Genomic DNA, 13,887 nt, shown 5'->3' with positions numbered 1-13,887 from the left:
TAACCCTCCACGGCACCCCCAGTGCTCCCAGTAACCCTCCACGGCACCCCCAGTGCTCCCAGTAACCCTCCACGGCACCCCCAGTGCTCCCAGTAACCCTCCACGGCACCCCCAGTGCTCCCAGTAACCCCCCATGGCATTCCCAGTGCTCCCAGTAACGCCCCCTAGCACCCCCAGTGCTCCCAGTATGCTCCCAGTGCTCCCAATAACCCCCCCCAAGACCTCCCAGTGCCCCCCTCCCGTTCCCATCACCCCTGTGCCCCCCAAAGCGTCCCCGTGTCACCCCTGTGCCCCCCAAAGTGTCACTGTCACCCCTGTGCGACCCCAGGGTGTCACTGCCACCCTTGTGCCACCCCCAAAGTGTCACTGTCACCCCTGTGCCCCCCAAAGTGTCCCCAGTGCCACCGGGAAAGCCACGCCGGGAGCTCAGGTGCCACCGCGGGTCCTTTATTGGGGGGTCGGGGGGACATTGGGGACCCCCCCCGAGCTGTCCCCCCCCTCGGGACCCTCCCCCTCCTGTCCCCTCCCCCTCAGTCCCCCAGGCTGCGGAACGCCGCCACCATCTCCTCGTGCAGCCGCGCGAAGCTCGCCAGGATCCGCTGCTCGCCGTCCTTCACCGGGTCCTGCCCACGCGCGGACACGGGGGGGACACGCGGGGGTCACCCCCGGAACCCCCCGGGTCACCCACACTGAGATTCGCGTGGGACCCCCCCAAAAAAATCCACCAGAGAGCCCCAAACGGGGTCACAGCCCCCCCGTTCTGTCACAGGGGACACGGGGGACACGGGGGGACACGGGGGGGTCACCCCCAGAGCCCCCCGTAACCTCCCCCGGGACCCTTCCCCGGGGGTCTCATCCCCCAAATCCCCTTTAACCTCCCCCAGGACCCCCAAATCCCCCTTTAACCTCCCCAGGACCCCCAAATCCCCTTTAACCTCCCCAGGACCCCTCCCCGGGGGTCTCAGCCCCAAATCCCCCTTTAACCTCCCCGGGACCCCCAAATCCCCCTTTAACCTCCCCGGGACCCCCAAACCCCCTTTAACCTCCCCGGGACCCCTCCCCCGGGGGTCTCATCCCCCAAACTCCCCTTTAACCTCCCCAGGACCCCCAAATCCCCCTTTAACCTCCCCCAGGACCCCCAAATCCCCCTTTAACCTCCCCAGGACCCCCAAATCCCCCTTTAACCTCCCCAGGACCCCCAAACCCCCTTCAACCTCCCCAGGACCCCTCGCCGGGGGTCCCTGCCCCCCGCGCCCCCCACCTGGAACTTCATGGCGCTCAGGCGGTACAGGATGTCGCCGAGCCCCTCGCGGATGGTGGCCCAGGTGACGCGCCGCTCCTCGGGGCCCGCCGCCTCCACCGCCCCCCGCGCCAGCTCGTAGAAGGTGACCAGGTTCTGCAGCATGCCCACGGTCTTGTAGAAGGGGCAGAACCTGGTGGGATGGAATTTTGGGGGGTCAGGAGGGAGTTTGGGGGGGTCAGGATGGAATTCGGGGTCCCGGGGGGGTCCCGGGGGTCCCGGTACCGGTCGTAGGCCGAGTATCCGTTCTGCTGCAGGAAATCGTCCTTGAGCAGCTTGGCCACCTCCAGCGTCACTTTGTCACCCTCGGCCAGCGACGCCTGCGGGACAGCGGAGATCCGACTGATCCCGGAGATCCCGGAGATCCTGGAGATCCCAGAGATCCCGGAGATCCCAGAGATCCCAGAGATCCCGGAGATCCCGGAGATCCCAGAGATCCCAGAGATCCCAGAGATCCCGGAGATCCCACTGATCCCAGAGATCCCAGAGATCCCGGAGATCCCACTGATCCCAGACATCCTGGCGATCCCACTGATCCCAGAGATCCCAGAGATCCCAGAGATCCCGGAGATCCTGGAGATCCCAGAGATCCCAGAGATCCCGGAGATCCCAGAGATCCCACTGATCCCAGAGATCCACCTTCCCCATCCACCCAAACCCCACAAACCCCAAAAATCCCAAATCTTCCCCACGAGCTGCACGATCCCGGCCAGCTCCTCCTCCTGCAGGGTCCCACATCCCACATCCCACATCCCGTATCCCACATCCCGTATCCCATATCCCACATCCCGTATCCCACATCCCAAATTCCACACCCCAGACCCCACAGACCCCACAAACCCCAATCCCGGACCTTGCCCACGAGCTGCACGATCCCGGCCAGCTCCTCCTCCTCCCGCGGGGTCCCAGACCCCACAAACCCCACATGCCAAATCCCAGATCTCACATCCCACATCCCACATCCCAAATTCCACACCCCAGACCCCACAAACTCCACACACCCCATAAATCCCATAAATCCCATAAATCCCATAAATCCCATAAATCCCATAAATCCCATAAATCCCATAAATCCTGGACCTTGCCCACGAGCTGCACGATCTCGGCCAGCTCCTCCTCCTCCTGCAGGGTCCCACATTCCACATCCCACATCCCAAATTCCACACCCCAGACCCCACAAACCCCACAAACCCCATAAATCCCATAAATCCCATAAATCCCATAAATCCCATAAATCCCAGACCTTGCCCACGAGCTGCACGATCTCGGCCAGCTCCTCCTCCTCCTGCAGGATGCGCCGGGCGCGGTCGCGCAGCGCGGGCAGCTCGGGGTGGGCGCGCTCGTAGTGCGGCTCCAGGGCGCGCAGGTAGCGCGAGTAGGAGATCAGCCAGTTCACCGAGGGGAAGTGCTTGCGCTGCGCCAGCTTCTTGTCCAGCCCCCAGAACACCTGCGGGTGGCACCCGGTGGCACCCGTGTCACCCCCAGTGTCACCCATCCCGTCCCCGAGACCCTTATCCCCATGGGACACTTGACAGTGTCACCCCCAGGTCACCCTCAGGTCACCCCTCAGGTCACCCAGTGTCTCTTGTCCAGCCCCCAGAACACCTGCGGGTGTCACCCGGTGTCACCCATGTCACCCCCAGTGTCACCCATCCCACCCCCGAGACCCTTATCCCCATGGGACACTTGGCAGTGTCACCCCCAGGTCACCCCCAGGTCACCCTCAGGTCACCCAGTGTCTCTTGTCCAGCCCCCAGAACACCTGCGGGTGGCACCCGTGTCACCCGGTGTCACCCAGTGTCACCCATGTCACCCCCAGTGTCACCCATCCCGTCCCCGAGATCCCCATGGGACACCCACCAGTGTCACTCCAAGGTCAAGCCCAGATCACCCAGTGTCTCTCTGTGTGTCCCTGTGCTTCTTGTCCAGCCCCCAGAACACCTGCGGGTGTCACCCGTGTCACCCGGTGTCACCCGGTGTCACCCATGTCACCCCCAGTGTCACCCATCCCGTCCCCGAGACCCTTATCCCCATGGGACACCCACCAGTGTCACCCCCAGGTCACCCCTGGGTCACCCAACGTCTCTTGTCCAACCCCCAGAACACGTGGGTGTCACCCTCAGTGTCACCCTCAGTGTCACCCATGTCACCCATCCTGTCCCCTCTGTCCCGCTGTCCCGCCGTCCCCTGTCTGTCTGTCCCTCACCTGCACGATCCCCAGCGTGGCCGAGGTGACAGGGTCCGAGAAGTCCCCACCGGGGGGGGACACCCTGGGGGGGGTCAGGGTGAGCTCGGGGTGTCCCCCACCCTTGTCCCCTCCCTGTCCCCACCTGGGGACACGGGGACACGGTGACATGGGGTCACAGTGACACGGGAACACGGTGACATGGGGACACAGTGACATGGGAACACGGTGACACGGTGACACGGGGACATGGGACACGGGACACAGGGACATGGTGACACAGTGACACGGTGACACGGTAACACAGTGACATGGTGACATGGGGACACAGGGACACAGTGACAGTGACACAGGGACAGGGTGACACGGGGACATGGTGACACAGGGACATGGTGACACAGGGACATGGTGACACAGTGACAGTGACACGGGGACAGGGTGACACAGGGACATGGGACATGGGACACGGGGACACGGTGACAGTGACATAGTGACACAATGACACAGTGACAGTGACACAGTGACACGGTGACACGGTGACAGTGACATGGGGACAGTGACAGTGACACGGTGACACAGGGACACTGTGACATGGGGACATGGGGACACAGTGACATGGTGACATGGTGACAGTGACATGGTGACGGTGACACAGTGACACAGTGATGGTGACACAATGACGGTGGCACAGTGACACGGTGACATGGTGACACAGTGACAGTGACACGGTGACATGGTGACGGTGACACAGTGACAGCGACACGGTGACAGCGACACGGTGACGGTGACACGGTGACGGTGACACGGTGACGGTGACACTCACGCCCCCACGATGCTGACGCTGCCCTCCCGCTCGGGGCTGCCGAGGCACCGCGCCCGCCCCGCGCGCTCGTAGAACGAGGCCAGGCGGGCCCCGAGGTACGCGGGGTACCCGCTGTCTGCGGGGACACGGCTGTCACCTCAGTGTCACCCCCTGTCACCCCCTGTCACCTCCTGGGACACCACTGCCACCCCCAGTACCCGCTGTCTGCAGGGACACGGCTGTCACCCCCTGTCACCCCCTGTCACCCCCTGTCACCCCCTGTCACCCCCAGTACCCGCTGTCTGCGGGGACACAGCTGTCACCTCCTGTCACCCCCTGTCACCCCCTGTCACCTCCTGGGACACCACTGCCACCCCCGGTACCCGCTGTCTGCAGGGACACGGCTGTCACCTCAGTGTCACCCCCTGTCACCCCCTGTCACCCCCGTGTCACCCCCTGTCACCCCCTGTCACCCCCGGGCATCACCCCACAACCTCCCACAGCCCCCCTGTGACCCCATTTCCCCCCCAAATCCCGGAATTTTGGGTTCCCCGCGCATCCCCGCGACCCCACGGATCCCGAATTCCCGGATTTGGGGTGTCCCCCACCCCCACCCCACAGGATTTTGGGGTCTCACCCGTGCCCACCCCCTGGGTATTTTTGGGGTTCCACCCCACGCCCCCCGGGTTTTTTGGGGGTTCCACCCCCGGGGTTTTTGGCGTTCCACCCCCCCGGGTTTTTTTGGGGTTCCACCCCCACGCCCCCAGGTTTTTTGGGGTTCCACACCCGGGTTTTTGGGTTTTTTGGGGTTCCACCCCCCCCGAGTTTTTTTGGGGTTCTACCCCCGGGTTTTTTGGGGTTCCGCCCTACGCCCCCCGGGTTTTTTGGGGTATTTTCGGGGTTCCACCCCCGGGTTTTTGGGGTTTTTTTTGGGTTTTTTCGGGGTTCCAGCCCCGGGGTTTTTGGGGGTTTTTTGGGGGTTTTTTAGGGTTTTTTCGGGGTTCCACCCTCGGGGTTTTTGGGGTTTTTTTGGGGGTTTTTTAGGGTTTTTTCGGGGTTCCAGCCCCGGGGTTTTGGGGGGTTTTTTGGGGGTTTTTTAGGGTTTTTTCGGGGTTCCAGCCCCGGGGTTTTGGGGTCTCACCCGCCGGCATCTCAGCCAGGCGCCCCGAGATCTCCCGCAGCGCCTCGGCCCAGCGCGACGTGGAGTCGGCCAGGAGGCAGCTGTGCAGGCCCATGTCCCGGAAGTACTCGGCCAGCGTGATCCCTGCACACGCGTGTGCCGCGCGTGTCACACGCGTGGCACACCCAGCACAGCCCCAGGGGCAGCGTGATCCTTGTCACACGCATGTGTCACACGTGTCACAGGTGTCACACATCCATCACAGTCCCAGGGACAGCGTGATCCTTGTCACACGCGTGTGTCACACGTGTCACAGGTGTCACACATCCATCACAGTCCCAGGGACAGCGTGATCCTTGTCACACGCGTGTGTCACACGTGTCACAGGTGTCACACATCCATCACAGTCCCAGGGACAGCGTGATCCTTGTTACAGGCGTGTGTCACACCCATCACAGCCCCAGGGACAGCGCAATCCTTGTCACACACGTGTCACATGTGTTACACCTTCAGGGACAGCGTGAACCCTGCCACACGCATGTGGCACGCGTGTCACAGGTGTGTCACACCCCCAGGGACAGCCTCAGCCCTGTCACAGCCCCAGGGCCAGCGTGATCCCTGTCACACACACACGTGTCACATGTGTCACATCCCCAGGGATAGCGTGATCCCTGTCACACATACACGTGTCACACGTGTCACATCCCCAGGGATAGCGTGATCCCTGTCACACATACACGTGTCACACGTGTCACATCCCCAGGGATAGCGTGATCCCTGTCACACACACACGTGTCACATGTGTGACATCCCCAGGGATAGCGTGATTCCTGTCACACACACACACGTGTCACATGTGTCACATCCCCAGGGATAGCGTGATCCCTGTCACACACACACGTGTCACATGTGTCACATCCCCAGGGATAGCGTGATCCCTGTCACACACACACGTGTCACATGTGTGACATCCCCAGGGATAGCATGATCCCTGTCACACACACACATGTCACATGTGTGACATCCCCAGGGATAGCGTGATCCCTGTCACACACACATATCCCCATGTCCCCCCATGCCCCCGTGTTCCCCCCGTCCCCATGTCCTTGTCACACACACACATGTCCCCGTGTCCCCCCGTGTCCCTCCCACATCCCCGTGTCCCCATGTCCCCATGTCTCCATGTCCCCCCGTGTCCCCCCATGTCCCCGCGTGTCGCGTGTCGCGTGTCGCGTGTCCCCACCCGTGTAGATGGAGGCCTCGCGGGCGGCCACCGGCATGTTGGACGTGTTGGCCACGAGCGTCGTGCGCTTCATGATGGACTCGGAGCGGCCGCCGACCTCCATGGTCAGCTGGGGACAGCGGTGCCACGTTGTCACCACCTGCCACCTCCCCGTGTCACCCCCGTGTCACCGGGGGACAGCCCTGCCCCCCCGATGTCCCCCCGTGTCCCATGTCCCCCCTGAGGACTCTCTGTGAACACCCGTGTCACTGTCACCCCCCTGCCACCCTTGAGTCCCAGTGTCCCCCCGATGTCCCCCCGTGTCCCAGTGCCACCCCGATGTCCCCCCGTGTCCCATGTCCCCGTGCCACCTCGGGAAAATCCCTGAAGCCCCTCCATGAACACCTGTGTCACTGCCACCCCATGTCACCGATGTCCCTCCCATGTCCCCCCGTGTCCCAGTGCCACCCCGATGTCCCCCGGTGTCCCCGTGTCACCTCGGGGAAGTCCCTGAAGCCCCTCCACGAGCACCCCTGCCCCCGCGTGTCCCGGTGTCGTCCCGGTGTCCCCGTGTCACCTCGGGGAAGTCCCTGTCCCCGCCCTGCCCCCGCGTGTCCCGGTGTCCCGGGAATGTCCCGGTGTCCCGGGGCTGTCCCGGTGTCCCGGTGTCGTCCCGGTGTCGCCGTGTCACCTCGGGGAAGTCCCGCAGCACCTCGGACATTTCGTTGCCGCGCTCGCCGCAGCCCACGTAGACGATGACATCGCTGTTGGAGTACTTGGACAGGGACTGGGAAATCACCGTCTTCCCGCAGCCGAACGCGCCCGGGATGGCCGTGGTGCCCCCCTGCACGCACCTGGCGACAAGGGGACACGGCCCGGGGGTGGCGGCACCCCGGTGCCACCCTGCGCCTGTCCCCGTGGCCGTCCCCACCCCTGACCCGGCGCCGGCCCCGTCCTGGCGCTGCTTCTTGTGCCCGTCCTGTCCCCAAATCCATCCCTGCCTGTCCCCAAATCCATCTCTGCCTGTCCCCATCCTTGTCCCCAAATCCATCTCTGCCTGTCCCCATCCCTGTCCCCAAATCCATCTCTGCCTGTCCCCATCCCTGTCCCCAAATCCATCCCTGCCTGTCCCCAAATCCATCTCTGCCTGTCCCCATCCTTGTCCCCAAATCCATCTCTGCCTGTCCCCATCCCTGTCCCCAAATCCATCTCTGCCTGTCCCCAAATCCATCCCTGCCTGTCCCCAAATCAATCTCTGCCTGTCCCCATCCCTGTCCCCAAATCCATCTCTGCCTGTCCCCAAATCCATCTCTGCCTGTCCCCAAATCAATCTCTGCCTGTCCCCATCCCTGTCCTCAGTTCCGGCTTTCCCTGTGCCCAGTCCCATCCCTGTCCCTGTCTTTGTCCCCATCCCTGTTCCCTGTCCCCATTCCTGTCCCGATCCCATTCCCTATGCAAACAGTGCACGCCCCTAGTCCCAGTCCCGGTCCTGATCCCACTCCTGATCCCGGTCCCAGTCCTGATCCTGATCCCGCTCCTGATCCCGATCCCAGTCCCAGTCCTGATCCTGGTCCCAGTCCTGGTCCCGATCCCTACAGGAACACTGCACCCCCCAGTCCCTGTCTCCCTGTCCCTGTCCTGATCCCAGTCCCGGTCCCGGTCCCAGTCCCAGTCCCAGTCCCAGTCCCGATCCCTACAGGAGCATTGCACCCCCCCAGTCCCAGTCCTGATCCTGATCCCGCTCCTGATCCCGATCCCAGTCCCAGTCCCGATCCCTACAGGAACACTGCACCCCCCAGTCCCTGTCTCCCTGTCCCTGTCCTGATCCCAGTCCCGGTCCCGGTCCCGATCCCAGTCCCAGTCCCAGTCCCGATCCCTACAGGAGCATTGCACCCCCCCAGTCCCAGTCCCGATCCCAGTCCCGATCCCAGTCCCAATCACAGTCCTGACCCCAGTCCCGTTCCCGTTCCCGTTCCCGTTCCCGTTCCGCTCCCGGTGCCGGTGCCTACGGGAAGAGCGCGTCCAGGACCCTCTGGCCGGTCAGCAGCGGGTGATTGGCCGGGAGCTTCTCGGCCACGGGCCGGACCTGCCGGACCGGCCACACCTGGATCATGGAGAGCGGCTCACGGAGCCCCTGGAACTCCAGCTCCAGCACCACGTCCTGCGGGACCGGCCGGGGTCAGCCGGGGTCGGCCCGGGACCGGCCCGGGACCGGCCGGGGTCAGCCGGGATCGGCCCGGGATCGGCCGGGGTCAGCCGGGACCGGCCTGGGACCGGCCCGGGACCGGCCGGGGTCAGCCGGGATCGGCCCGGGACCGGCCCGGGACCGGCCGGGGTCAGCTGGGGTTAGCCGGGATCGGCCCGGGATCGGCCGGGGTCAGCCGGGATCGGCCTGGGACCGGCCCGGGACCGGCCGGGGTTAGCCGGGATCGGCCCGGGACCGGCCGGGGTCAGCCGGGATCGGCTGGGTTCAACCTGGGACCGGCCCGGGATCAGGCAGGGTCAGCGTGGAATCAACCGGGACCAACCCGGGACAACCCGTCTGGCCCGCCACCCCCCGGTCCCGATCCCTGTGATCCCGACCCTGCTCCCTCTGATCCCACTGATCCCGGTGCCGGTGGTCCCGGTGCCGGTGCCGGTGGTCCCGGCGCCGGTGGTCCCGGTGCCGGTGGTCCCGGTGCCGGTGCCGGTGGTCCCGGCGCCGGTGGTCCCGGTGCCGGTGCCGGTGGTCCCGGCGCCGCTCACCGCCACGCCGTAGTGCCCGGGGGGCGCGATGTAGGTGACGGTGCCGCGGCTGCGGGGCGGGACCATCAGCCGGTGCTGCAGCAGCGAATTCTCCGCCACCGAGCCGTAGATGTCCCCGCCCGTTACGTGGCTCCCGACCTGGCGACACGGCGGCGACACCGTCAGCGACCCCCGGAGGGCTCCGCGCCCCCCGCCCCTGTCCCGCCATGTCCCCCCACGTCCCCCGTGTCCCCACGGCCCGGCCACTTTCGTGTCCTCGCGACCCTGCATCATCACTGGCCCTGTGTCCCCCAGTGTCCCCGTGTCCCTGTGTCCCCCAATGTCCCCGTGTCCCGATGTCCCCGTGTCCCGGTGTCCCCGTGTCCCCACGTCCCCCCCATACCCCTGTCCTCTGTGTCCCCGCTGTCCCCACCCCCTTTTTTGGGGTCCCCTCCTGGGCAGGGGGCACAGGGAGGGGACAGGGGAGGGGACAGGGGAGGGGACAGGGGAGGGGACAATGGAGGTGATGTCCCTTGGCAGGGACAGGACGGGGCTGGGGGGGACAAAAGGGGACAGGGCAGGATAAGGGGGGACAGGGAGGGGACAGGGAGGGGACAGGGGATGGCAGGACGGGGACAAGAAGGGGACAGGGAGGGGACAGGGGATGGCAGGACAGGACGGGGAGGGGACAGGGAGGGGACAGGGGATGGCAGGACAGGACGGGGAGGGGACAGGGAGGGGACAGGGGAAGGCAGGACAGGACGGGGACAGGGAGGGGACAGGGAGGGGACAGGGGATGGCAGGACAGGACGGGGACAAGAAGGGGACGGGGAGGGGACAGGGGATGGCAGGACAGGACGGGGACAGGGAGGGGACAGGGAGGGGACAGGGGATGGCAGGACAGGACGGGGAGGGGACAGGGAGGGGACAGGGGAAGGCAGGACAGGACGGGGAGGGGACACAGGGCCTGGGCAGCCAGATGGGGAAGGGGGGACAGGACAGGGATGGGACACAGGGACAGGACGGGGCTCCGCGGAGGTGACAGGGAGGGGCCACGCACCCGGAGGTTCTTGCTGGGGACAAAGTCCCAGTCCAGGTGTCGCGGCAGCGCGGGGACGTTGGTGCCCCGCGGGATGTAGATGCTGCGCGTGGCCTCGGCGATGTCGCGCAGCGGCCGCTGGATCCCGTCGAAGATGGAGCCCAGGATGCCCGGGCCCAGCTCCACCGAGAGCGGCGTCCCCGTGCGCCGCACCGGGTCCCCCACCTGCACCCCCGCTGCGGCGGCCGCTCAGGAATGTCACCGCGGGAGGGACACGGGGACAGCGGGGACACGGCGGGGACAGCGGGGACACGGCGGGGACAGCGGGGACAGCGGGGACACGGGGGGGACAGAGGGGACAGCGGGGACAGCGGGGACACGGCGGGGACAGCGGGGACACGGCGGGGAACAGAGGGGACACGGGGGAATAGAGGGGACACGGGGGGACAGAGGGGACACGGGGGGACAGAGGGGACACGGGGGAATAGAGGGGACACGGGGACAGTGAGGACACGGGGACAGAGGGGACACGGCGGGGACAGAGGGGACACGGGGGGGACAGCGGGGACACGGCGGGGACAGAGGGGACACGGGGACAGCGGGGACACGGCGGGGACACGGGGGGAACAGCGGGGACACGGGGGGAATAGAGGGGACACGGGGGGGACAGAGGGGACACGGGGACACGGCGGGGACAGCGGGGACACGGGGGGACAGCGGGGACACGGGGGGAATAGAGGGGACACGGGGGGGACAGCGGGGACACGGGGGGACAGCGGGGACACGGGGGGAATAGAGGGGACACGGGGGGGACAGCGGGGACACGGCGGGGACAGAGGGGACACGGGAGGGACAGAGGGGACAGCGAGGACACTGGAACTGGGGAGACAACGGGTACCGGGGGGACTGCAGGGACAGCGGGGACACGGGGACAGCGGGACGGGATGGGCTGGGGGGGACAGGGAGGGGACAGGGCAGGGCAGAAGGGAGGGACAAGGGAGGGGACAGGACAGGGGGACAGCGAGGGGACCGGGTGGGCGCTCGGAGGGCCGGCAGGGTGGCGCGGAGGGGACAGCGGGGACACGGGGACACGGGGACAGCGGGGACAGCGGGGACACGGGGACAGCGGGGACAGGATACAGGTCTCCTCGTACACCTGGAGCGTGGCCATGTCCCCCTCGAGCCGGATGATCTCCCCCACCAGCTCCGCGTGGCCCACGCGCACCAGCTCGTACATGGCCGCCCCCGCCATCCGCGTGGCTGTCACCACTGCGGGGACACGCCGCCGTCACCCCCGGCCACCACCGCGCAGGGGACCACCGTGTCCCCCCGGCTCGCCGTCCCCGTCCCCTCCCCGCGGCGCCCCTGCCGTGCGCGGGGCTGTCACCACTGCGGGGACACGGCCCGGGGCCGCCACCCCACCGGGGACCCCTCTGTCCCCATCCCTGTCCCCATCCCTGTCCCCTCCCCATTGTCCCCTCTCCTGTCCCCGTTTTAGTGCCAAAAATGCCACCGGGATCGCCATCCCCGGCTGTCCCTCTGTCCCCAGGATGTCCCACGATGTCCCCTCCTGTTGCCAACCTGTCCCCTCCCCAAGTGCTCCCCGCCATTGTCCCCCCATTGTCCCCCCTGCTGTCCCTGTGTCCCCACTGTCCCACCCCAGTCCTTCTGTCCCCATTGTCCCCCTCCTGTCCCTCTGTCCCCATTGTCCCCCTGCTGTCCCTGTGACCCCACTGTCCCATCCCCATCCTTCTGTCCCCATTGTCCCCCCTCCTGTCCCTCTGTCCCACTCCTGTCCCTCTGTCCCCACTGTCCCACCCCAGTCCTTCTGTCCCCATTGTCCCCACTCCTGTCCTTCTGTCCCCACTGTCCCCCCATTGTCCCCCCTCCTGTCCCTCTGTCCCACTCCTGTCCCTGTGTCCCCACTGTCCCACCCCCATCCTTCTGTCCCCAATTGTCCCCTCTCCTGTCCCTCTGTCCCACTCCTGTCCCTCTGTCCCCACTGTCCCCCCATTGTCCCCCTCCTGTCCCTTTGTCCCCATTATCCCATCCCCATCCTTCTGTCCCACTGTCCCCTCTCCCGTCCCTCTGTCCCCACTGTCCCACCCTAGTCCTTCTGTCCCCATTGTCGCCTCTCGTGTCCCTCTGTCCCCATTGTCCCCTCTCCCGTCCCTCTGTCCCACTCCTGTCCTTCTGTCCCCACTGTCCCCCCATTGTCCCCCTCCTGTCCCTCTGTCCCCATTATCCCATCCCCATCCTTCTGTCCCCATTGTCCCCTCTCGTGTCCCTCTGTCCCCACTGTCCCCATTTCAGCGGCTCAAACGCCACCGGCTCCCCATCCCCGGCCGTCCCCGGTGTCCCGGTGTCCCCGGTGTCACCGTACCGGGCCCGGACACGCCGTGCACGGTCCCCACCAGGCTCTCGCGCTCCTCCTGCCGTGTCCCCTCCATGCTGTCCCCTCCCCGCCGCGCTGCCGCCGCCGTTAAATGGCCCCGGCCGCCGGTGACAACCGGACGGGGCCACCGCGGGCGTGGCGCCACCGTGCCGCGGGGACACGGCGCGGTGGCACCGGCTGGCTCCGGTGGCAGGGCCACCCGCGGGCGCGGCACTGTGTGCAGTCAACAGCCGCGTCCCCCTGCGCCGGGTGACACCGGGTGACACCGGCCCGGCCCGGCTGGGGGTGACGGGGACGCGGCGTGGGTGTCCTTGTCACCTCCCTGCCGTGTCCTTGTCACCCCCTTCTCTTTGTCACCCCCCAGACTTGTCACCCCCTTCCCTTTGTCACCCCCGTGTCACCACCTCCTTTCTCTCCATCACCTCCCTGCTGTGTCCTTGTCACCCCCTTCCCTTTGTCACCCCCCACGTCTTTGTCACCCCCTCACAGCCTTGTCACCCCCTTCCCTTTGTCACCCCCAAGTCCTTGTCACCCCCATGGCCTTGTCACCTCCCTGCTGTGTCCTTGTCACCCCCTTCTCTTTGTCACCCCCTTCTCTTTGTCACCCCCTTCTCTTTGTCACCCCCCATGTCCTTGTCACCTCCTTTCCTCTGTCACCCCTTATGGTATTGTCACCTCCCCATGTCCTTGTCACCCCCTCACAGCCTTGTCACCCCCAAGTCCTTGTCACCCTCCATGGCCTTGTCACCTTCTCTTTGTCACCCCTGTCACCCCCATGGCCTTGTCACCTCCCTGCCATGTCCTTGTCACCCCCTTCTCTTTGTCACCCCCGTGTCACCACCTCCTTTCTCTTCATCACCTCCCTGCTGTGTTCTTGTCACCCCCTTCCCTTTGTCACCCCCTTCTCTTTGTCACCCTCAAGTCCTTGTCACCTCCATGGCCTTGTCACCTCCCTGCTGTGTCCTTGTCACCCCCTTCTCTTTGTCACCCCCATTTTTGGGGTCTCCTCTCCCCTTTTTTTGGGGGTCCCATCCCCATCTTCAGGATCTTCTTTTTCCCCCATTTTGGGGTTTCATCCCCATTTTTGGGGTCTCCTCTCC

The 13,887-nt window shown here is 65.9% G+C and overlaps 1 protein-coding gene across 1 annotated transcript; it reads right to left on the bottom strand.

Annotated features, from left to right (window-relative positions):
- Positions 1-422: 422 nt before the first annotated feature.
- On the bottom strand, positions 423-12,985 carry LOC146765381 (V-type proton ATPase catalytic subunit A-like). The gene is made up of 14 exons (XM_085560660.1): positions 12,776-12,985; positions 11,533-11,661; positions 10,414-10,628; positions 9,375-9,512; positions 8,639-8,790; positions 7,321-7,483; positions 6,651-6,759; positions 5,429-5,551; positions 4,309-4,423; positions 3,507-3,570; positions 2,544-2,747; positions 1,526-1,620; positions 1,262-1,433; positions 423-623 (listed from the first exon to the last, which is right to left on the bottom strand). Exons 1-14 carry the CDS (start codon positions 12,840-12,842, stop codon positions 531-533), a joined length of 1,839 nt encoding a protein of 612 aa, XP_085416786.1. The 5' UTR covers positions 12,843-12,985; the 3' UTR covers positions 423-530.
- Positions 12,986-13,887: the final 902 nt, after the last annotated feature.

This window comes from Lonchura striata, chromosome 25 (assembly GCF_050655825.1).
Source record: "Lonchura striata isolate lonStrDom1 chromosome 25, ASM5065582v1, whole genome shotgun sequence".
NCBI lineage: Eukaryota > Metazoa > Chordata > Aves > Passeriformes > Estrildidae > Lonchura > Lonchura striata.
The sequence above is the reverse complement of the archived record's forward strand: the minus strand, read 5'-3'. Positions and strand labels throughout refer to the sequence as shown.

Coding starts and splice junctions, on each gene's coding strand:
- LOC146765381 (XM_085560660.1), bottom strand. CDS start 12,842: ATGGAGGGGACACGGCAGGAGGAGCGCGAGAGCCTGGTGGGGACCGTG. Junction 5,552..6,650: donor CGAGGCCTCCATCTACACGG/GTGGGGACACGC, acceptor ACGCGTGTGCAG/GGATCACGCTGGCCGAGTAC. Junction 4,424..5,428: donor CCTGGCTGAGATGCCGGCGG/GTGAGACCCCAA, acceptor GTGTCCCCGCAG/ACAGCGGGTACCCCGCGTAC.